This window comes from Fundulus heteroclitus, chromosome 13 (genome assembly GCF_011125445.2).
Source record: "Fundulus heteroclitus isolate FHET01 chromosome 13, MU-UCD_Fhet_4.1, whole genome shotgun sequence".
Taxonomy (NCBI): domain Eukaryota; kingdom Metazoa; phylum Chordata; class Actinopteri; order Cyprinodontiformes; family Fundulidae; genus Fundulus; species Fundulus heteroclitus.
In genome coordinates, this window is record NC_046373.1 from 32,028,651 (window position 1) to 32,054,752 (window position 26,102).

Below are 26,102 nucleotides of genomic sequence, written 5' to 3' on the forward strand. Positions count from 1 at the left end.
AACCACCAGCAGACCTGCAGTCTGAGAGCGAAGTGCTCTGTTAGGAACATACGGGGTAATCAGAGCTCTGATATATGATGGAGCTTAATTATTAAGGGCTTTATACGTTAGAAGAAGAATTTTAAATTCTATTCTTGATTTAACAGGAAGCCAATGAAGGGAAGCTAAAATTGGAGAAATATGATCCCTCTTGTTGATTTTCATCAGGTCTCTTGCTGCAGCATTTTGGATCAGCTGAAGACTTTGAACTGCATTTTGTGGACTTCCTGATAGTAAAGAATTACAATAGTCCAGCCTTGAAGTAACAAATGCATGGACTAGTTTTCATCATCACCCCTGGACAAGAATATTTCTAATTCTGCCGATATTCCGGAGGTGAAAGAAGGAAACTCTGGAAACCTGTTTAATATGGGATTTAAATGACATGTCTTGGTCGAAAATAACACCAAGATGTTTTACTGTATTACCAGAGGCCAAGTTAATGCCATTTTTAATTTTGCCAATCGGAAGCATATATATATAGTAAAGAGAATTGGCCCAAGGACTGTAGTTGGTTGGATTGCAACCATTTGTGTTATATAGCACTAACTGCTGACGTCTGGTGGCGGGAGTGGGAGATTTGGGAGTGGGGGGGCATAGACGGGCCAATAAGATTTCAGTGGGGTCTACTGACCCCCCCTCCCCTCCCCCCGACAAACCAATATAACATTGACAATAAACCCCAACGTCCAGTATGATGATAAATAACATGAAGTAGCACAATACCATAAAGTGAAAAATTCTTCATGGTTTTAAATTTATTTTTACAAGTAAAACGTGTGCATTTGTATTTAGCCCCTTAACTGTGATTCCACTCAATAAAATCCAGAGCAGTCAGTTGCCTGCAGAACTCCCCGAATAAGAAAATGACAAATCTATAGTAACCCAAGGTGTTTAAACCTGATTAGCTGTAGAACTACAAGTTAGCAATGATATCAAGACAAAACTTTTCAGGTCATTTTGTGGTTAAATACACATATTTTCATACATCTGCGGCATTAAAAGGATAAAGGACAGGCAGATTCAAATCGCTGAATGGTTATCTATTGCACATGCTCAGTCTTATCAAGTCCTCTACGTATTTGTTTTGATGAGATCCAGAATCGTAACAAGACAGCTCTTAGATCTTGCTGAAGCTTGCCATTCGTGGTCTGAGATCCACAAACCAGGTTGAGTAGACATTAAACAGTATAAATACTGGAATGAATTGTGGTTTAATTTGATTTTACTGAGTCCAGTTCTGGGGTCCTGGTGTTACTCAGACTGTCATTCGGTGGAAGCTTACTGAGAACAGAAGTGGAGGTTTTTCCTAGCTAACAGCTGTAGGTGTCCGCCCTAAAAATTTAGCTAAAGATGCATTTCAATGATGGTAAGTTTCTTGCTGAAAGAAAAGAACACTGTATGGGAAACAGCTCAGAGAGAGAGAGAGAGAGAGAGAGAGAAAGAGAGAGAGAGAGAGGGAGAATATACTCCTACATAGATACTGAGGGAGGAGAGAGCCTGGTCTTAAATGTAAATGGAGTGGAATTGCAAATATTATGTAGCTTTTCATAGCAATGGAACATGTACAGTACGCAAATTCTGTTCTATTTTTGAAGATGGTGGCCTAGATTGGTTTTCTGTTTTTTCCATTGTTCTTTTTTTTATGCACTGCAGTGCGTATTTCACAGATAAGATATCAAACAGTGTAAATGAGTAGAGTAACAGTAGAAAAGCTTTTAGCATTGTCAGTGCATCACTAACTTATAGGCTTGGACTCCTGGAGGAAATTTGTACTGTTCCACTGTAGCAGCAACACTCATGTTACATTCAGTTCAGTTTTCATTTTCTGACTAGTATTTCAACAAGTCAGGAGGAATTGCATCATTCTCCGAGGTTTGTTTGACATCCAGTTGGTTTCAGCTGAGAACGTGAGACCCTGTGGGCAAATAATGACCTTGTCCAACAGTTTCTCAATTCTTATCCAAAGAATCTGCCCCTGCACGTTTTTAATGTTTCTTTTCTTTAATCAACCAAACAGCCACATTTATTTTGCAGCACAAACAGGTGAATTAAGTGAGCAACATGCTATATTTCAGCTTAATTTTGCAGCTGCAGCAGGTCCGGCACACAGAGCCGGACCTGCCGTTAAGCAGATAGGTGGCTGCTTAGGGCCCGCAGCCTGTAGCGGACCCCAGGATTGATGCCATGTAAACTGACTCACTGTTAGCACCACAGCCTGTAACAAAAAAAACATAGAGCCGACAGAAATCATGTCTAATTTGGATCAATCAGTAGCTACTCAAATACACATTGTGCGACAGTTGAGCGCATTGCTTGTGACATTGCTGATGGAAGTTTTTCATAGTTAAAACTGAATAAAACATACCTAAAACGTCCTCCACTGGGCAAGAAAGGCAGAGTGGACTTACCAGCACCAACCAGAAGTTGGAGAGCACATTTTATATGACAACATTATAGTTGATTTAGCTTCCAAAAAAGCAAAACCACAATAAGATGATAATTTCTATTAAAAGCAATAGACATTTTAAAAGAGAAGTGATTTTGCCCGCAGCGAAGTGTACTTCATTTTATTTTATTCATTTAGAGTTTTAAATGCTTATTAAAAAAGACCAAAAAACGTTTTATCATGATGAAATAAAGTTTTATACACCAAGTCTCCATCCTGATAATGTTTTGATGGTCCTTTTTGTGGATAAAAATAGCCCCAGCACTGGGAACAATGACCAGATATAAACAGACCTGGCACTATCTACCAGCAGTATCGCAGAACTATTATAATGCCAGTTTGCTTAAGTATCAAAACAGTATTAAATAATTCTGGACCGAGCCTGACCCTCTGCAATGCCTTGCAGTAAAGCGGCAACTCATTGCCTTTTATTATTGAAAATACTTGTTCATTTGTTAAGATTAGAACAAAGATTTTATGTTTATTTACTTTCTAACTTGGTTTTATTTGCTTAAAGAACATGTATTTGTGCAGTTTTTACCTTGTTCATCTCGTTGAGATTTGAATTTGAGTCCTATTTGTTACTGGCTAGAATAGTTTAGAGCTAAAAAACTGCCTGTTGTTAATTATTCTTTTTTTGCCCTCATCTACCCATCTGTAAAATTCATACAGCATTTTCAGTGAGTGTGCTCAGTTGGCAGATAACTATGACACACCATGATCATAGAGGTCAAATGCTAAGCATTAGGTATGTAACTGCATACAGCATCTGAACATTGACCAGCCTCAGGGCTCTAATAGGGGGCACGTCTCATTTCAGAGCAGCCACGCAACCAACAGAGAAGGTAAACCTGGTTCATATGAGCAAACAGGAACAGGTGAATTTAGAGTTGCATAACCCAGCCTTAAGTTAGTGGTAATCAAAATTAGTTTTATTTGCCAGGTATATGTACATGTACAAGGAATTTGATTCTGGATTGTACAATATTCACGCTATGTGCTTACTTATGCAATAATACAATAATGCAGTAATAAATCAAACAGTCTACAGTATAGGTGGGTCATCATCTTAAAATGAAGAAGAGGAGTGGAGGGATTGCTGCCAACCCTTGTGCAATCTTATGAAAAACACACACAGACTGTGTTTGTAACATTTCAAAGTTTGCTCAACATTACAAAACAAAGCTATTGAAGTAGTCTACTATTATCAATAAAAACTGTTGGATGAAGGAAGGCCCTAAAGTGGGCATCCAGTTGGTGTTGATCTTTTATAACAGTCAAGGACAAAAGTCCTCTTTCTCATCAGTGGCCCTGTGGGAGGTTTAGCCTGATATCAAGATATCATCTATTCTATGATACCTCCACTGAGGTGTGAAACAGCATAAATGAAAGGAGTGACACCCCCCACCAGGACTAATGAAGCATGAAGTGGGCCTAAGCTATAAATGCTGATGCAATCAAAGGATGCCAATAACCTGTGAAATGCAAACTGTTGTCACTGTGCCATTCTCCTAATAGATGACGGTATAGTTGAGGGTAAAAAAAAACTGACAGGAAAATTGGGATGATTAATAGAAATTTCAAAGAATGAGTCAAAAGTCAAATGAGAGGAAAATATCCTTCCAGGATGGATTTAGTTTGTAAGCAGGCCTCTAAGATGTTTTATACTTGTAGCCCTTTAAAAAGCAGATTTATAGAGTATAAATGAGCAGAATCATCCAGCTGGGCGCTCCCTTTTGATTATATTCTGCTGGACATGTAATCCAGTGATAGGGTTTGTAAATGATTTGATTTTCTGGTCTTGAGGGCAGACGTGGGGACATTACAAGTGGAATTATAATTTGGAAACATCTGACCATGAATCAGAAACAGGGAAGGTCGCCAGGATATCTCTCAGACAGAGATCATTACTTGCTGCTGACAGAGGGGGGCTTTTTGGATTCTCACAAGTAAAATAAAGGTTTCATTAATCCAAACTAACGTGTGTCTAAAATGATCCATTTTTTTCTGTAGAATAATTTCCGAATTTCAAATTGAGATGATCAATTACATTTTACTTTGTCATCATTAATTATAAACCGTTTTGAGAAATGCACCTTTCTCTAAGGCTGGCTTTTCCTTTAACCCTAAGGTGATGGAGTGTGAACTCTTAATAATTTTCTATTTTCATGGTTTTATGCTGACATCTCTGCAGGAGGGGAGATGCAGGTTGCCAAAAGCTCCCAGGGATCCTTTCCGTGTCCTGCCTGCATTGTCTATGCAGCGTCTACTTTATATAAATATTTGCAAATTATTAGACAGTCAAAGTATCCATTCATTGTGCCTGCAGACTAATTATCTGTTTTTTGATATTCTAATAAATAAATTTTTAGCAGAGCTCTGTTTACAGGAGACCACCCTCACTGCAAAAACGGAATTAGAAATAAGTAAAATATTCTTTAAAATGAGTGTATTTGTCCTTGATTTGAGCAGGTAAATAGGATGATATGCCAATGGAATGAGATTTTTGCACTTAAAATAGGAACAATTCATCTCCATCTTATTTTAAGTGTAGGATGTCTAATTATCTTATTTTAGGGCTCAAAATACTCATTCCGTTGGCAGATAATATTATTTACCTGCTCAAATCAAGGATAAATACACTAACTTTAAGAACATTTTACTTATTTTTAGATCCGTTTTTGCAGTGCTGTAAACAAGCCCTGCTGCTCCGAATCTGCTTTCAAAAACTGAGAAACCAGATTCAAAATAGGCTCATAATATTAATGATCTGACATCAGACAGACAGATGAAGTTTTGAGCTGTACTTGTTTGCTTAAAAAATATCTTAAAACAATTTTTTGTGACAAATTATAGGTATAAAATGAATGAATATGTACACTCACCTCCTTACTGCTCCTGGTGGCGGAGTGTTTTGCTTTGCTACACACAGCCCGTCAACAATCCTGAGGAAAGGTGAAAAGTCCTACCACAGCTAAAGACCCAGGAATCTGAAATTACCTGTGTCAGTTTGTATCTAAACACATACTGGACTTTTTGACTTTTCACATGCAAGGGAAATATACCTATTGTTTTTTCATTCTCAATGCACACACCGTTTGCACTTTCAACCCCAGGTTTGAGTGTGTTAAATGTTGCTCAGGGAATCACAAAGAATGTGCAGAATGTTTGTGTAACTGTTCTAAAAGTTTCTATAAAGAGTGCAACTTATTTGCAAAAAAATCAAAGCTTATTAGTACCCTGCTACCGCCTAGAGGAGAAAAACAGGAACTGCATTGAAGTGGGATTATTTAGCACAGATCAGTGCACAGTGGCGGATTGCACGGCAGTCAAATGAGGCTGCACCTTCCCATTCCAGCATAAATAAACACATTGTTGGCGAAGGGAGTTGTGCACATGGCCCTGAAGTGCAATCTCTCTAGACACAACTACAAATTAAAAAACACAAAACAGCAAAAATCTTCAAAAACACAATGACATTAACTAAGCACATGTACAAATTAAAAAACACAACATATTAAGAATTGCAACAACATATTCAGAACCACAACATCTTGAAAAATACAACAACATTGCCTTATAACAAATACAAATTAAAAAAACACAACAAAATATTGAAATACACAATAATACAATGACAACACAACATATTTAAAAATCAGGACACAAATTAAAAGCACAACATATAAAACATTTTTTTATATGTTTCAAAAACACAACATCTTAAAAAACACAATGCCATTAATCTGTCGGAATAGGTAGGTACCAGTGGCAGAGGTGAGTAGTAGCTAGTTACATTTGTTGAAGAAAATGTACTTTAAGGAGTAGTTTTACTGCACTGTAGTCTTTACTTTTACTTGAGTCATATTTTACTTAAGTAAGAGTAATGGTACTGAAGTACCATTACTCTTACTTAAGTAAAAATTCTGGCTACTCTACGTACTGCAAGTGACTTCATGAATAAAGAACACAAAACATGCCTGTAGTCGAAGTAACTGATTGGATTCATCAGGATTTATGGATAAATATAGCTGAGTGTCATCAGCATAACAATGGAAATTAATCCCATGCTGTTTGATCATATTACTAATTGGAAGCATATATATAGTAAAGAGAATTGGTCCAAGGACTGAACCCTGTGGTACTCCACAAGTGACCCTAGAGTTTGAAGAAGATTTATTATTAACATGAACAAACTGGAATCTGTCCGACAGATAAGATTTAAACCAGCCTAATGCTTTCCCCTTAATCCCTACAGTATGCTCAAGTCTTTGTAGGAGAATATTGTGATCAACTGTGTCAAATGCAGCACTGAGATGTAACAGAACAAGTATAGACACAAGTCCATTATCTGAGGCCATGAGAATATCATTAGTGACCTTCACCAGAGCTGTTTCATTGCAATGAGCTCTGAAGCCTGACTGAAACTCTTCAAATAGGTCATTACATTGCACATGATCACATACTTGATTAGCAACTACTTTCTCAAGAATTTTAGATAAGAAAAGAAGATTAGATATAGGTCTGTAATTTATTAAGTTATCTTGATCAAGAGAAGTTTTTTTTAAGTAAAGCTTTAATAACAGCTACTTTAAAAGCCTGTGGTACATATCCATTTACCAAGGATAGATTAATCATGTCTAAAATAGGGCCACTGATCAGAGGGAATACCTCCTTAAACAACTTGGTTGGGATTGGGTCTAACATACAAGTTTAGATGAAGCAAAATCTTTTAGATAACTCAGAATGCTCTACGGAGTAGAGCAGGAACCTTGGGCATAAAGGGAATCTTGGAGATTGGCTTGTAATTATTAAGCTGTGTAGGGCACAAAGCCAAGGTGTATATGAATAATGCTAGGGAAATGTTAAAATGGTTTAGATGTTTTGCTGGTAAACCAGAGCTTCAGTTGACCAGAGAGTGATGCTTTATTATTGCAGGTGTGCTCATAGATGTGTTAGTGAACGCACTGTGAAAGAGTACATATGGTTTCCACATAATTAGAGCTGGGGCCACTTCACAGTGCAACAGGTTCTAACTGCTGCTGCTGATGTGCAGTCCATAATCATACTTCTATGTGTCTCTCAGTCTAAGTTGTCTGTTGTAGGTTATAAAATGCTGTACCCCCCCCCCCCTCTCACTCACTCACTCACTCACTCACTCACTCACTCACTCACTCACTCACTCACTCACTCACTCACACACACACACACACACACACACACACACACACACACACACACACACACACACACACACACACACACACACACACATCATTAAGCTTAATCTCAACACTATGCAGGCAGCAAAGAGTTATTGTCATTCCTCAACACCCACCTGGTTACTGTTGGTAAGCTGCCATGTTAAGTGCTGTGGCAAGCAGCCTGGGTGCAGCTCCACTCCAGATAGATGGTGTTTATTTACCACTGCATCTGTTTGCTTGCACTGTGCAGAGCTTGGCACCACACAGATGGCTGCCGGCAGCTTTTCAGAACGACCACCAGCCATGCACCAAGGAGAGAGAGAGGGAAAAATATGTAAATTGCTCCAGCAGGGTTTAATGCAGCCATAAAAACTGCAACAAATGATTAACAAAAGAAAGGACACAGCCTTGCTCACTGAAAAAAAAACTGAGACAAGGGTCCTAGAAGGCTGTGATAACACTGTGTTGTAGTCACTGCTGAGAACAGTGTATTTAACAGCTTGTCTGAACTCCAGTCAATGACCCTTCATCCCCTGCTGGACCACCGTTGGGAGCACTCCAGAAACACCTGACACTCTCCCATTCACAGCTCTGACTCAGAGGCTGGCTCGTAGTAAACACGATGGCAGCAACATCTTTCAGCTGTCACTTCACGACTGAAATCACAAGCTTAGTTCAGGACTCATGCTGCCTGCAGATAAAAAAATTCAATTTTTCCTATTATTAGAAAACACTTAAATAATTACAAAGTAGGAGGCAAGAAATATAGACTATATAAGGTTGTTGTTTTTTTCAAATTATCATTCTACTATGAGACCCAGAACATTTTGCGGAGTTTATTTCATTAAAACGTTCCTTCCCCCTGCCAATTTTGCGTAAAGATCAGGGCCAGCGCGCCAGCAGACGCTGAATGGTAACTTCTCCATCCGCAGTAGTGTGAACCTGGGTTCAGCAACTGACCTTTTTCTGGGGTATATTTCAAGCCTGGTGATTTGTTTTACCCCACAAAATGCAGCAGAAACTCTACCGTGGGTCCTTAAAAAGTTTATGGAAATGGGTTGTCCAGTAATATTTCAAGTTATGTTGACAAAGATTTCCGTCTCATCAAAGTTATGTACTGAGCCGGGGAAGAATATTTTTTAAATTTTATAATGTTTCAACCACAAAGTGAAGAAGAAAACTGCATTTGTCCAGATTGCACCACCAAAAGTCTGCAAGACTTTTTTTAATGCTTAATGCACTAGGAACCCGACGTTCAAGCCAGACTGAGTGTTATGTTTATAAAGACAGGTAGGCAGGAAACCAGAAGATGCAGGTGGTGCAGTGAGCAGAAATAAGAATGGACGCGATATGCAGGCGTACACAGACTTGACCTGAAGCTGTTGGCAGAACCAGACTTTAATGGGAGCTGCAGGCAGTGACAGACTTGAACAGGTGATGAAGGCAGGAGCTGACTTGACCAGATAAAGCAGGCCAAAGGCTCACCAGGGCAGGCAGAGCAAGCAGCAGGATCTCACAGGAAACGGGGCAGACTAGAAAAGTAGGCAGACACTGGAGAACCTTCTTCAATGAGGGCTGGTCACAGGCAGCAATCCTGAGTCAAGCAGGCAAAGCATGCAGGAACTCAGAGCAGCAAACCGGAAATATATACTCGAGACAAGACCAGAGGCTCTGGCAGGGATAGATTGAATGAGGTGATCAGAGTTGGCATTAATTAGATGTAGCAGGAGTTGTGGCTGAGAGATGACCAAGCTGATTGATAAAAGCAGTCCAGAATGTCCCAAAACAAAAGTCCAAAATCACGTCACTTTTAATTTAAGTGAAATAATAGCAATATGAAATATTGTAATCTTGCCTGTAAGATGAATTTTCCCAGTATCTGTGCGTTCCTAAACACACGAGAATCCATCTTGTACTGGTGCGGCAACAGTTTGTGTCTGAACCAAAAACTGTTTGGGCCAATCACATTGCAGTATTGTGGTTTAAGGCTGTGACGAACGCAAGAGCTGACGAGCCCACGGCCGAACCAGAATAAAGATGGCAGCACAGGAGGATGCACACATAGCTGCTGCTATCACATCTGATTGGTAAGAATCCACAATTTCTTCTTTGAAAGGAGAATAAGAAGAAATGCCTTGATAAGCTTAACCTGTTGTGGTTTCTCATGATGCCTGCTGCTTACGTTTTATACCGTGATTGGCTAAAACCAACCTTTGGTAGGCATTCCAAAAAAAGTAAAGAACAAAACAACTGGACTTGTTTTCCATAGTTAAAGACGTTTCGCTTCCTCTCCAGGAGGCTTTCTCAATTCAAAAAGTCTGGAGTAATGTGGAGTACCAAGCTTTAGTGGGCAGGCACTAGGTGTCAATCTGCCCAACCAGCTTAGAAAGTTCTGTTGAATGTCCCCATTTTCCCCAAATGGATTCAATGGGAGCAGCTTAATAATGTGCAGAACGAAGTGTGCTACACATTATCAATCCGGCTTGACAGGTTAGAAATATTGACTCACACACAGATAATATACATGCACATTTATGGAGTTAGCTTCCTGCCAAAACGTTGTACACAAAAAAATGTGTTGCACACAAATAAAACTTGTTTTGCACACAGAAAAATGTGTTGCACACAAATAAAACTTGTTTTGCAAACTGTCCCCAAACGTTGCACTCAAAATATCATTTATAAGTTGTCCCCGAGTACAAAACGGTCTCTGCTCGCACAAAACAGCCTCTGCTCGACTACGAAACATTTCCACATCTCTGCGGCAAATTTCCGCCAAAGGTCACGTGATGCATTAAAAGTTGTTGTTCAGACTTCCCGACAGCAGGGGACGCGTTCAAAAAAACTGAAACGCGCCGGTTTGGCTGAGGAAGACAGACTTGATATCACAGCTAATAGCATCAACTCCCTACAGGTGAGTTTCAAAACGCTCCCAGTGAAAAAGTAATAGCTAACTATGTCTTAATATGCCGATAGAACATGTAAGATTTCCCTTAAAGGCACTGCTGTGTTACGGTAAGGGATCATGTTACTTTTCAGAGGAAATAACATGAAAGCTAGCCTTAGGTTGAACGCCATGCTAAATCAACTTTTTGCTTTGTAATGCAGCCCCTGTGGTTGGCTTCTCCCTTTGCTGTGCTATGTCAAATAAATAGTACCTGAGTGGATACCCAGATAAATGCATTGTTAACAGATCATAATGTGGTTTTTATGTTGTTTTTAAACAACTGTCTATTGTTCTTATTGGTGTAAACCTAAATTGGTGTTTGGATTTGGTAATTTATCCTAAAACTGTCAAACCAATAACACTTCTATTTGTCCAGTCAAACAAACTTTGGTTGGATGCTTAGCAGACAGAATGCATGAATGCTTATGTGCAAAATGGATTCTTACCGAATTTAAAATAATTGCAACGAGTTGATATTGATTTTATGAAAATTGGTAGGGAAATTCATTAAAAATTATTTAAGTTTTCTAACACAAATATGAATGTTACAAGTATATAACAGCAGATCTAGATTATATCTACCTTTCTAACTTTTTAATTTCTTCAAAGTAAAAATGAGGTCAAATGTACCAAATTGCAAATATGTGTTGTGCACTTAATAAAAATGGTTTGGCCATGGCAAAACCCTTTTTTTTTTGCCATGGCCAAACAGTTGGAAATGCCCACATGGGCAGCTATTTACTTGAAAAGTTTGTTGGTTTCATCCTAGTAGTGATTTACTTTTTTTATTTAAAAGGAGTATTTTCCTTTACATAACCATAACACATATCTGTTTTGCAGTATCCACTGATGAGAGGAAGGCCATCAAAGGTCCATCAAAGGTCTGGGTTGGATGGAAGCCTCCTACACGAATTCTCACCGTTGAAATTAGCCATGGCAGTCTACCCAGGTCATCAACATGCTTTGAGACACTTAGGCTTCCATCACACTACCAAGACTTTGGACAATTCAAGAGTTGATGGAATCGACACAGGATTTGGGCTTGTTTAAAAATAATCTTAATATGTAACTGTTTTAATTCCCAGTATTAACTACTTTGATCAGTAACTGTTGCAGCATGTTGTTCATAGCATCTAGTGGAGCTGTTTAGACTGAACACAAAGGTTAAAAAAAAGGCAAGGTTTGATATTGTTCTAAATTTCCTGGCAGTCTTACGTGAAGAAATTATTTTTCATAGTCCTGTTTTTGGCTTCATCGATTTCATCAGCCAGTTTTTTTTTTCTTTTTAATACAGCCCGATTTATGGTAATACATGGACTGTTTACTGGGAAAAACCTGGAAAATGAATGGAGTTCTTTCAGTCTTAATTTGAACAATAAAAGCAATCCTTGTGGATAAGGTGTATTCACTTTGATTAATATTGGTAAGAATTGGAAATAAATTTTATTATGCAATGTGGAAAATAAAGGACAGTTTAATAATCCCACAATGTTTGCATCCTTAGTTTTAGTAACAGCCCCATGTGCCCCTTTTTTTAAAAACCTCAGCATTTTTAAAAGGTTTATACAGTACCATACACATTTATTATCACAATCCAAGCAGTTCTACATTTTCCTGGCAGGATTTTACTACTTGAAAACCTTTTTACAACAATGGTAATCACAAGATTAAATTTGTAACGTGTTGGACATACTGGACAGTAGCAACATATATATCTGAGCCATGTGATTCAGAATGTCCCAGTGCATCTATGGCTGCCCTCAGTGCTACCAGTTGTTCGAGGCTCAACACATCGCCAGTTTCAGGAATAGTGACCCCACAGTGTGGGTCATCAAGCAGTCCACTGTCGTCCCAGTCAATATGATGCAGGCAGAGTCCCTGCAAGAAAGAAAGAGATATATAGAGAATAAAAAAGAGGCCATGAAACTGTTGCTACAACTTACTGAATATAATTTAATTCATGAAGCTAAGGTTTGGAAAAAAAAGACTCCAAAATCCATTAATTATTTTGAAGGACCATAATAAACACATTTCAAAGAAACCAGTTTCAACGCCACCTCTCTGAATTACTCCATGTTTTGTTGTATTGGAGTGGTCAGATAAATTCCTTTCTGGTTTGAAATATAGATATTGTGAAAAACTTTATAATAGCAAGCACAAAAAAATCCATCTTACCTCTGTGATTTCTGATTCTACCACAGCATGCTGGATGCTTCTCATCTCCCATAACTGACTGAGTGTTAGATTCCCTTCAGTTCTGAGTGAATGGTTATCCCAGCCACTGCTGATGGTGTGAAAACTTGCTTGTAGTCTTGGGACAAATAAATAGTGACAACAGAAGTTATCTAACATGTTTGACAGGTCAAGCAAACTGTTGTCCTCTCGTGACTGCAGCAGAGTGTAGTATATGTTAGTTCCTGCACACCACACGTCTCTCCAAAGACATTTAATTCTGAAAGGAGAGTTAGAGATCAGATCATGGTTTAAATATGTTATTTTTCCAAACGTCCGTTACACAGCATTTTTAAATCAGAGATAAAACTAAAAAGTGCCTTTAACTGATATCTTACATGTTCTATCTGCATAGCTATTACTTTTTCACCGGGAAAGTTTTGAAACTCACCTGAGGGATGCTGATGCTGTTAGCTGTGATATGACGTCTGTCTTTCTCAGCCAAACCCTCGCGTTTCAGTTTTTTCGAGTGCGCCCCCTGCTGTCGGGAAGTCTGAACAACTCTTAATGCATCACGTGACTTTTGGCAGAAATTTGCCAAAGAGGTGTGAAAATGTTTCGTAGTCGAGCAGAGGCTGTTTTTTACTCAGGGACAACTTATAGATGATATTTTAAGTGCAACGTTTGGGGACAGTTTGCAAAACAAGTTTTATTTGTGTGTAACATTTGATGACAGTTTACAAAACAAGTTTTATTTGTGTGCAACACATTTTTTTGTGTACAATGTTTTGGCAGGAAACTAACTCCATACACATTCCTAAACTTCAACATCCAATCTCAGCCAATTTTCCGTGGTTTTCAGCATTTTTAGTTATCACAATCCAAAAAGTGTGGTGCATATTTCTATTCAGCACCGTTTACTAAAGGTTGTCCAGTCAAATCTGGTGGGGAATCCCTCCAGATTTGACTGGTCATAATATGCAGTTATTATGTAGTAACTACACTTTCTGCTATTTGTGAAAACCGAAATGATGGGGATTCTTTTTCCCCAAAAAATATTGCATGTATTCTCTCATCTCGTGATCTGATTGTACCATTACTAGAACCACATTTAGTTTACGGTCCTTGTGTTTGGCTCGGCTAATGCTTGCTTTGTCGATTGACTTGGGAAGATTGATGACTTGTTTGTCTTCTCCTTGGGTTTTTAAATCCGGGACCACCTCTGTCAATCCCACAACAGAGGGTAGGATACCTCACAGATTCAGTCTGTGTGGCTCCAAGCTTAAACCTCTCCATCAAAAGAAAAGAGGTGATATGCAGCACTTTGTCCATCAAAGACCTTCTATCATGGGATCCACCACGTGGTCAGGCACGGGGTGCTCAGCTGCGATTGTAGAGATTCTCTCCAATACAGCAGCTGCAGTGGAAAGAGACCAAGCTGCAGTTTGGACCTGTTGGGTCTGATCATGGCATTCTGGGAGCTGTAGTGAGAGCTGTGTTACATGCTGGAAGCTGCAGTTAAAGTTCGCCATGAGGATAATGACATAATACCACATTTTTGAGAACAAATTGGGCAACACCTGTAATGTACCTATATGTAATAGAGAGTTGGTGCAGAGTACTTTCAGCAGTCTAAATCCCCACTTCTGTCTTCCCTGACTTCATTCAGTGATAGCAGCTTTTCTCTGCAGCACAACAACTCTCTTGTTCTTGTAACCAAACCCGAGCCCACAGTGGCTTGGGATTCCATTGCTTGATTACTTGATCTCCATCCCATCCTTTGAAATATTCACAGCTAGATAGAGATTGAGAAATTTTTTCAAATCTATTCTGATTCCTAATATCTGAAATATCTTTTACCTCCAAATCCTAATTTTGCTGGTCATGTTTTGGGTCTAAAGTGCTGAAGAAAAACAAAAAGAATAATTTGTAGGCCAAGCAACAAAGTTGAGTTTTCAGGTTGAGCCCATAAAAAATGTACCAGAGCCTCTCGGCCAATGGCAAATATCTTTTTAGGCAGTTTAATGATGTGAAGCATCATAATCCTGTTTTGTATTTCAAATGTTTATAACATCTTTGTTGTTGCAAGACAAGAATTTTTTTATCATTGCAATTGTACATTCCAACAAAATTTGTCTTCTGCGTTTAACCCATTTTTTAGGGAGCAGTGGGCAGCTTTACAGCACCCAGGGAGCAATTTGGCGCTAAAGGTCTAGCTCAGGGACCCAAAAGATGCAGTTCCACTGGCCCCCGCGGTAGTTTTGCCCACCCTACTCTGCTCCTCCCCGCTTGGATTGTCTTCACCCGGTTTAGTGATTCCGCCGGCCTAGAACAGCCCGGAAGAGGGAAACACCACCTATGCATTGCATTTAGCATCTGTCCCCCACCCCCTGTTTGACACTTTAAAGAAATCTGCAAGAAATGGTAAATAACAAAAATGCAACATTATAAATGAAACATAAATGAAAAAAATATATATAAATAATGTTTCTATAACAGTACATGCAAGATTGTCTTGGATATTTTTAAGGAGTATTCCATCTGGATCACAAATCAAATGATAAGAGCCTTCCCGAACTGTCTGCTTTGAAAGACAGAAGCAGAGAGGCCGTTTAGCCTACAAGCTTCAGGCCTCTCAGCCAAGTTTGAGCTCCCTAGAGCGGTTCCCAGTGCCAGGGGCCGACTGGGCCTTCTTATGGGTATTTTCATCCATCCATCCATTTTCCGACACGCTTATCCCTGCTGGGGTCACGAGAGGCGGGGTAAACCCTGGCAAGGTCACCAGGACAAACAACCATTCTCACACACACTTACATCTAAGGAGAATTTAAAGAGGCCAATTAACCTAACAGTCATGCTTTTGGACTGTGGGAGGAAGCAGGAGTACCTGGAGAGAACCCAAGCATGCACAAGGAGAACATGCAAACTCCATGCAGAAAGACCCAGGGTGGACTCGAACCTAGGACCTTCTTGCTGCAAGGCAGCAGTGCTACACACTGCACCCCACCACCCCCCCGGCCCCCGGGTATTTTCAGTGACAGAGTTAATATTTAGAGAATATTTAGAGAACACATTAATAAAAAGATTATAACTGCAGTGTAGTTTACATAGCTGGGACGATCATGTGTGCATGTACGTGTGCTCAAGCACCATCTAGTGGTGAAATATTGCTTGTTGCTCCTTTAATATTAATGTGTCTTCAGTTTTTCTTGACTACCTTGGAGAAAACCTTCTCATTTCCCGTCACCCCTCGGCTAATCATTAAAAAGAGGCTCAAAACTCCTCTCGAGTCAGTGTGGTTTAACCCTGGTCTTCAGCAGAGCCGGAGGAACCCTGGTTGGCCCTGAAAATAAACTACTCCTGAAACCCTTGAAAGTGAGTGTTGTGTGGTGTGCAGCCAAAATGAGGCAGTTGAACTGGGCCTATAGTGGCAGTCTGCATGGTTCAAACCAGGTTCTTACAAACTTGTCAGAACCCAAGCACGCTACTCTAACCAATAGACCACCACTTGCCCAAAAGGCAAAAATGTAAGACCTGAATTGATATACACCAATGTCTTTACACCCTCTGATTGCTTTCTATAGATATATACTTTCTAAAATCGTCATATTTTTCATCAGCCATGTTATTCTGCAAGTGTAATTTCATCTTTTTACACATTTCCATCATCTGATGTATCCTTGCCACATATATGGCGTTGTGTTGGTGGTCACAATTCAGCCATTTCTCCAAATGATCTATGACATTTAGCATCCATTTATCGTTAATGAGGTGAACTGCTCAATATATTGTGATACTGATTTTGGCCCATATCACCCAGCCTTAGTCTGATGTATGTTAGTTGCAGGTAGCTTAACTTAATTTCAACTTAATTCATTTTCAACTTAATTCAATTGGAACAACCTGCGTAATTTCATGCTGAATTTGGAGGTATTTACAATTATTTCATGGGCTTCTAGATTTAATATTTCAGTCTAAGTTATAAAGGAAAACAACCATTTTCAAATAGATGTTCTAATATTCTGATAACGTTTTTTGCCATTGAGGCCAGTAGATAGTTTGTTTAGCTATCTTATTTTCAAGGTTAGGGATGCATATTTATAGTTACTGGAAATTTTTACCTGTCTCCCACCAAACTATTTTGAATTTTGAATGTAAACTAGTATGGATCACAGCATTTCCTGGTTTTTAACTGTTTATGTGAAAATTTAAATAAGTTTAAAATGAGAGGTAAACTCCTATTCAATCAGGAGTCAGTCTAAAATAACATCCAGTCCGCTCCAGTATTTTGCAAGCTTTGACATCTCAAAAGAAATGTTATAAAAGTTTATCTTTTGTAATAATAAACCCACATTTTAATTTGATTAACATAGTTTATCTAAATGCATTCAAGTTTCTTTCCCACCCCACATAAATTAGTGATTTTTTTTCCATATCTGTTATGACTGATGAATTTATAGATAGAGGTGCAGACAAGAGCCAGACAGCAACATGTTGAAGTGAATGACAATTTAATGTGAAGAAAATCCTGGACAAACTTACAGACTGGACAGGCGAAGAAACAGCAGGAAACAGACAAGAGCAGGGGTTGTATAATGGACGACCTGACAACCGGGTATAGCTATATATATATATATATATATATATATATATATATATATATATTAGGGCTGGGCAACGATTAAAATATTTAATCGCGATTAATCGCACTGATTAATCGCGATTAATCGCGATTAATCGCATTGTATTTACAAACTCCAAGAATGAATTCAAAAGTAGTGTAAAGAGCACTTTTATTTTAATGTTCTGCTGCCATATGAACAAAAGTGTTGTAACATTTGTAGCACTTATCAGTAACACATATTTAGTGTAAAGCTCAACTTAAACATGTAAAACAAAAAATAGCAATAATAATAAATTAAAGCTTATTGCCACTGACAGGGAATTCTCTTTATGGGGAAAAAATCTACCAAAAACAGGCAATTTCTGAGGTAACAGCAGGGAGCAGCATTACCATTTTATGTTCAATACCAAAGTTTAACTTGGCAGTGGTTCCAACTAACTTGTTTCTGTCATATTCCATACTGGAAGAACTTTAAACTGAAATGCTTGCTAACTCGATATGCTTGCGTTGCTTGCGTTTATTTGACGTTGACACGCGGTTTTTTGTTGTTGCTTTCTCGCGCGCATATAGTGAATGGCAGGGAAAACAGGCAAAAACACATTGATACTTTGAAACGAGAAGCGACTTCACCAACGGCGTCTAAGCAGACCCCCCCCCGCTCCGCTCCGCACAAAACTTGTTCCGGCCGCCAACTCACCGCCTCGCCTCGCCTAAGCTCGCTCGCGGTACCTGCGGGAAACACCGCCTTCCGCATGTCAGCTGTGTTTTTTTCCGGCCAGCATCTTTCTTCCTCTTTGAATCTGAGGCTGGGCTGACAGCGAGGTTATTGGCGCATTATCGCCACTTACTGTTCTGATTCAAACCCCTACACCGCAGCAACAGACCTTCACAAAATAAAAGCATGTGACCAACATGCGTTAATGCGCGTTAAAGACAATATCGCCGTTAATAGTCTAATGAGTTAACGCGAAATTAACGCGTTAACTTGCCCAGCCCTAATATATATATATATATATATATATATAGTCAGAGGGGGTGTAATTGAATGAGAAGGAATTCTGCAGTGCTTGGATGTCAGTCTTTGATACTGACTGACTGGGAAATCATGGTATTGGTAAGGTCCACAGGGCTTATGCCTTAACCATAGTTGTATAACTATGGTGTTCTGCTTGACATTTTGGGATAAAGCGAGGTGATAAACCTTTGGTTAGAAGTTGGTATGATGACAGAGCTTTGTGCAAACTGTTCATAAACTGTAGCAAGATTTAGCATGATAGCTAATTGCTAGGCTATTGTGCAGAAGCAACTGGTGGGCTGTTGGTTGAGAGTGTAGATGTTTATTGCCACTCTGTGATGGCAGCAGAGTCAAAGTGAGTGGTGTAGCTTTATAAAATTAATCTAATAGACCAATCCTATTAAAAAACTATCTTAGCCTTATTCATACCTCTCAACTTTTGACGACAGTTAAGAGTGAGATTGTGGTCCGACGGGGGGGTGGGTGGGGGTGGTGGGGGTGTGCTGTTGGTCGATTCAAGACGGTCCGACGGGGGTGGGGGGTGGGGGGGGTTGTGCTGTTGGTCGATTCAAGACGGTCACTATTTTAAACGGACTATCTTACTGTCTTACTTAACATCATTCGATAAAGAAGGAAACTAATTGCGACAGTTTGCTTTCATGTTACAGTTTGTAATAAAACATGACGACTTACCATTTAATTCGCACACAACACGGACCGTAGAAGTGTTTCACTTTGGATGAGGGAAACTTGTTTGCGCGGTGGCGGTCCTTGCAGCTGTGTTCCCTCTACTACTGGACGTGCGGAAACCATTGTACCGCAAATTGGTTCCGCCATAATGCGAAGCGTCCGTACGCGTGCGTTTCAAGAGTGAGATTTTGATTGTAAGATTGAGATTTTCAAAGTAATGCGTGTGAGCGTGTGCAATTGATGAAATGCGTATGTCACACGGTCAATGCGTGAGAGTTGAGAGCTATGCCCTTATTTAACATGTTAGCTAACGCTAGCTAGCAGCTGTGCTACAGCTCCTGGGGAGCAGAGGGAAGAAAGTAATTAAATCTGCTGTTGGTCGATTCAAGACGGTCACTATTTTAAACGGACTATCTTACTGTCTTACTTAACATCATTCGATAAAGAAGGAAACTAATTGCGACAGTTTGCTTTCATGTTACAGTTTGTAATAAAACATGACGACTTACCATTTCATTCGCACGCAACACGGACCGTAGAAGTGTTTCACTTTGGATGAGGGAAACTTGTTTGCGCGGTGGCGGTCCTTGCAGCTGTGTTCCCTCTACTACTGGACGTGCGGAAACCATTGTACCGCAAATTGGTTCCGCCATAATGCGAAGCGTCCGTACGCGTGCGTTTCAAGAGTGAGATTTTGATTGTAAGATTGAGATTTTCAAAGTAATGCGTGTGAGCGTGTGCAATTGATGAAATGCGTATGTCACACGGTCAATGCGTGAGAGTTGAGAGCTATGCCCTTATTTAACATGTTAGCTAACGCTAGCTAGCAGCTGTGCTACAGCTCCTGGGGAGCAGAGGGAAGAAAGTAATTAAATCTGACCGCCATGGCTTCTGCAAACACCACCGAAACTAGTCAATCCAACTGTTCATCTCTTGCACAAACTCCTCCGACAACACAAGAAAAAACCTGCAGATACTTCCTTGTTCGATTAAACCCCCTGTAATGTCATTTTAACACTCTTTCACTCATACTCCTGATTTCATGTCCACAGCAGTAAAGACTTCATAGTCATAGAAATTAGAGTGGTATTTACAAGACTTGAACTCACAGCTTTTAGATTGATACTTATACGAAAACTATCCTAACCTGCACAATTTCGCAGGCTCACACATGTGACAGCAGATGTTTTGACCTGCCAACCACCCATTACAAAACAAATTCCCTACCTCCTGTGCCGCTGTCGCCCCACAACATTGGTGCAGGGGTGCCATTATTAACTACTATAACACGTCTTCACAAGGACTTTTGTTTTTTTAGGAGTTGATTCACGCATCTGACACCAGGACCTGTCCATCTCCTCGGACACTGAACCTGTACCTAAACAGTAAGATGGCTGGTTGTTCCCATGCTGTTTATAACTTGCATATAATTTGAACAGATGAGTGTGGAGCCTTCAGGCATCTAGATGTTGTAACCAGGATGGGCCAGACTGTTGGAGCTCCACAATTCTCTTCCTGAGATTTTGGATGGTTTTATTTAATTTTCCCTTGACGTCACCAAAAAAACTGAGTCTCGGCTTGGTTAACTGATCCAAGCTCAGACTGGTCTCGGCTCGGCTCGGTTAAAAAAGTGTAGTGTAAACGGGCCTAATGAGACTTAAAACAAACCAGAATAAAAGCCACTAACCTTTACAGAAGCTGAACTTGGTTGGCATGGTTCTGTGAAGCAGCTCCTTTCACTTGCAGAGAGACCAGCTGGTTGTGCTGTAGCCTGGGAAGTTGACAGAGCTAGAGGCTTGAGTAAATGCTGGTTAGAAATGTTAGAGTTGTATGTTTCAGAAGAGCTAAGGCTGAGAGACAGGCTTGGGTCATGCACAGTAAGACAGAGATCATCAAGAATACCCAGGGGTTAGATATGGCTTATGAGTCGTGAGGAGGAATTGTGGTCATGGTCTAGAAATTGGAAGTAGTGTAGAAGTCCAGCAAAGGCAGATAATCCAGAGAATGAATTTGGAGTCAAAACAAGGAAGTCAGGCAAGAAGTGAATGCTGGACATCTACTGGCTAAGGCTTTCGATAACCTCGGGCTGTCTGACTGTCTGCTGGGGGCCTTCAGAAGGGCGAGAAACAGGTGTGCCAGATGAACTTGATTGCAGTCGCTGGAGAGGCAGCAAAGCAGGGGCTGTGAATAGTGTTGATTACAATGAGCAGTCAAACAGAATGCAGGCAGATGCCAAAACATAACAGACTTAGCCTATCAGAAGCTTAGAATGCCATGGAATCATCATCTGCGCTATCCTAAATGTTTGAAAGGCATAGTCATAATAGTGTATGTAAACTTCTGAATTCAAAGAAAGTAATAACAATTATCCCAAATATTTTCTCTCGTGATTCTGGCATTTAATGAATGTAAATGGGTTATGGGTCTTTTTACACAGGATATGTAAATAACTGGTTTTTGGTCTATATTATTTAGATGTAAGCACACAGTATATCTGCTTTAGGCTCTTATTGTTAAAAATTGAAGAAGGGTCAAACTTGGTGCACCTGCTGTGTTGGCATGGGAACTGTTTCCAGCATGAAGTATCATATTATTTTGGATGTCATCTTCCGCAGGTGTTTAGGTTAGAATTATATTTAGGTTTGGGTTTTCGGCATTTTCCTGATGCTTATATAGTTCATTCTGTTTTGTTCATTTGTCTCAGAAAGCTCTTGCCATATTACCTAATTTCTTTAGATTTAGTTTCTTACATATTTCTTATTTTCTGCTCCCAATGTGTTCTAGTTTATTCCCTTAGGTCAATGTTTTCCTTTTCTCCTTGGTTAGTAATCTCTTCGTCTCTTAGTTCAACTCCCTCTGTTTTAGTTTCCCTCCCTCGGCTTCCCTCCTTCCATTCGGCCTCAGCTGCTCCCCATTATCCTCTGATTAACTCACCTGCAAGCTTTGTCATTTCTACCCTTCCCTCCCTATATACGCCTACTGGTTTTCATTTTTATTTGCTGGATTCTTCCGACTGCCTGTGTCTGTTTATCTGCCTCCAGTTCATGCCCTGTTCTCAGTGTGCAAGACCATTTATAAGTTTTCTGTTTCATCACTAGATAACTCTGTTTGCCAGTCAGTCTTTCCACTTGGTCCCTCTAAGTTATAAGCCCATACAGAAATGATAAAGATCAGTTGAGGACACTTCTTAGCAGTGGTGGGCACAGTCGTGCTAAATGGCAAACACATAATTGCGGAGCTAACTTTTCATATATCGCATTATCGTTCAGGCTAAGTTTAGAAACTGTTTGCAGACCGATTAGCATACCCTTTATTGGTTTTTGAAACATGTAGTACGATAACAACGCTCAACAGATTCATCCGTCATTTACACCATTGTCCTGGCTCTCCCTAAACAATCACAATACACATCCATACAGACTTTTCCACACAACAGTAGCAGTCTCAGCTCCTCAACCCTCCCCTCCCTACCAAAAAAAACATTGTTAACAGCTGTGCTGTTTTCTTCTTACCTTTCTTCTTCTTGTTATTATGTGATCTTATTGTTGCTGGCTCCCACTGTGCAACAACAGAGACACCAGGATATGCAGTTTTTTTTCTGTAAACAGTGCACTGCTGTGTGACCCCAACCCTTTAATTAGGAGTGTAACCAAGGTTTCTTGGTTTGTTACATGAGGTGGAAGGAGACTGGAGTCGGAGATGGGCTTTTGGTCGCGGCGTGGCTCAGTGGGACATTTTTATTTTTCCAACACTTCTGTACAAAATACCAGCCGGCTTATTGCCTACCCTCTGGCAATCCTCGAGGGACATTTAAAATGTTTCTACACAGCAATGATGAAACCTATTTTTGTTAATGCTTTTCTATTCAAAAATACTGCACATTAAATATAACAATATTGATATTAGTGATGTTACAACAATACATATTTCCTGAAAGTCATAATTTATTGTGATTGTGTTGGTTGTTTCTCTCTCAAGAACTGGCTACACTAGCTTCCATCCCACACTCACACTGTGATTTTCTAAAATGCAGCTGCCTGAGTACAGAGGAATAGAATATTCTTCTCATAAGCTTCCACTGTCATGTAAAAGGAACAATTTAACAGTCATGTTTCTGAAGAAAAACATCTATCCACTCAAACATGCAGTGCTCTGCATATTTGTCATGCGCCGTGTGTGTGTGTGTGTGTGTGTGTGTGTGCAACAACTTTTGTCTAAAACGTGTGACACAGACTAAGTGACAGCTGTTGGTTATCCATTAGTGGCTAACATTAGCTTCCCCAAATTTCCTTATTTATCATCGGTTTAATGGTAGTGAAGCTAACATTTTGGTTTACAGAACATGAGTTTGTGAAGGTAACTTATAGGTTAGCTGTGCTCACCACTGCATGCTGAAGAAATAGCAGCATTCTTACTTTTCATTTATTGGTTACAGAAATGATTTGTAACAGTATTACTCTCACATAGGATGTGGGTCTTTTTGACATTTCTGTTGTGTTTTTGTAAAGCCAACCATGTATCAAGTGTCAAATGCATCAAACAGTTTGCTTCTTGCAAACAACACTGGTCTTTGATGACTGTATCCATTTTGCTCTAGCTACATTATGCATAATTAGGGGGCGGATCGCTTCTTATAGTTTGTTATACTCTTAAAATTGTACAAAAGCATTAAATAGTATCATATGCAACAGTACTAAAGAAACTCAGATTTAACTTAAGAACCACATATTTCTACACTAAGTGATAATATAGGCAGAGAAACCATACTTGCCAAACTCAAGCTTTAACGATTTTCCAGTGTTCAATCTTACTATTAGAACAATCTTTCCAAAGTTTTAGTATAGCTGATAACTAATACTCCTTCTGTTGAGATTATCCACCCAGGTGAGACATTGTACTTTTTCGACTTTTAAGATGTTCTGACATTATAATAAAAAGTCTCAGTAATAATCTGAAAGATGTTATTTGTTCTCCAGCTGTCCGAAATGATCGGAATAAGAAGAAGAAGGAAAGCCCGAAACCAGAACTGGCAGAAAGTTACGAGCTGACGGCTGAGCTAGAGACCATCATTGAGAAAATCCGTAAGGCCCATCAAGAAACCTTCCCCTCCCTCTGCCAGCTTGGCAAGTACACCACGGTGAGTGTTCAGCTTAGAGGGGGCTGAAATAGGAAAACATACCCCTATACTATTGGATCAATATGAACTTGGGTGTTCTTCCTTCATTTACAGTATGTTAGTTGACTCATGGAATTGTGCTTCATTGATCCTGGCTGACAAATTATTCCATCAGCATATTGATAATCAATCTGTTGCACTGTGCTCTAAATCCTGATTTAATGCAACCTGAGCTCCCAGATGTACAGTTCTGACTGTCGAGACAAATCCTCACCAGAACCTCTTCTCATTTATTGCCATTAGTTATTGACTGGACATCAAGTGTGACGGACGGACAGTAGAAGGGATTGTAAATGCCCTCACCTTAAGTTTTGTTCATCCCACTATGGTGCGTTCATATATCCGTTATTTAAACTCAGAATTTGCTGAGACACAAAAAAAAGAAGAAAATTGTAGCAAACTGTAGCACCTTTACATTCTCTAACTCACTCTTCCGTTCAACTTTTGACAAGTCTGAAAAGTTTGCCTGATGCAACAAATCCAGCTTGCATGATTATTAGCTTCTGTAAATGTGCATCAGAGCAAAGCGAGATGTCAAAAATGCTCGTAAAGCCTGGAGATTGCTTTATATTCCACTGATCTGAAGCATTGAAAAAACAGTCCCCACAAAGAATGATGGAAAGGCCTGAGAGCAAGGGGAAGCCAGGGTCTTATAGAAAGATCTGTAGTTGGACATATCAGCGTCTCATTGTCTCGAAGCGGCAGACTGTGTAAAGAAAATGTTCCATGACTCCTTGTGTCGATTTGCTTTCCTGGTCCTCCCTGAGGGGCGGTTCAGTGCTGGTTATAACTGTGAAAAATATGGAGGTCAGGAAAATGTTGCTGAAACCTACACAGAGCGTCTCAACACCTTGTTACTTCTTGACAGGAAAATGTTTCTAGCTCTAAGATGGCTGATAGCTGGATAGAAAGTCGTGAGCAGCTGCTTTGATTGACACACAGGAAAAGCAGCATTGTGATTGAGGTGACAGTGTCTAATGTGTTTGTTTTCAAGCTGACTTACATATAGATTGAAGTTGACTGCTGTGAAGCATGATTGACATCACACTCTGATGGAATGGGGTAGGGAGTGTCTGGGGACTGATTTGGTGATAGTTTGTGAAAAATCTCACACACCTATCAATCATGAGGGTGAGAGGGGTTAGGGTTGGCCTACTAACCCAACCTGTAACATGTTTATATTAAAACAATTAAAAGCAATGGCACCCTTAATGAGTAGTAATGTGCTGCCTACTGCAGTGATGAGATCTGTTCAGTCAGTGACAATAGGTTTCATTGCAAAGCTGTGGAAGTGATGCTAAAGTAGGGCAGTCGGCAGCTTTTAGCTCTCTGCTGTGCACAGCTGCATTCTGTGTCTGCTGTCGTCTCAGTGTACAGTCAGCTTCCGTCTTCATAAGGGCGTATTTTCCCCTTTTCAATTCAAACACAAAGCTCCTAATCGCTGTAACCCTCCTTTGCTCCTCCCTCATGATTCTCATGTGAGACATTTTTTTCATTTAACCACATAAACAGCTTGCATTGAGCCAAACTCCATGGCTGAAAATAGTCAAACAAAAGAGAAAATATTGCTTTCCAGTTATGATACATAAGCTGGTGTTTGTTGTTTATTGGTGGGACAGTCGGGCCTCAGATAACGCCATAATCTGGATCAGTGGTAATTATGCATGCTCTCAGGCGTTGAGAAGTTCCTCATTATTGCAAGGGATTGGATCCTAGTGCAGCATTTGACTTCTCCTCAACAGAAACAGAGGAGGAGCTCCAGCTTTTCCATAGATTAGGTTAAAGC

General features: G+C 39.8%; 1 protein-coding gene across 2 annotated transcripts in view; it reads left to right on the forward strand.

The window, feature by feature from the left end:
• The window catches only part of LOC105937679 (retinoic acid receptor beta), a 158,496-nt gene that overhangs the window by 88,813 nt on the left and 43,581 nt on the right, over positions 1 to 26,102 (forward strand). For both annotated transcript variants that reach the window (XM_012879127.3, XM_036145597.1), the window contains one exon: positions 24,117 to 24,277. In XM_012879127.3, the coding sequence (XP_012734581.1) occupies positions 24,117 to 24,277 (161 nt within the window). The remainder of the gene's footprint in view (positions 1 to 24,116; positions 24,278 to 26,102) is intronic.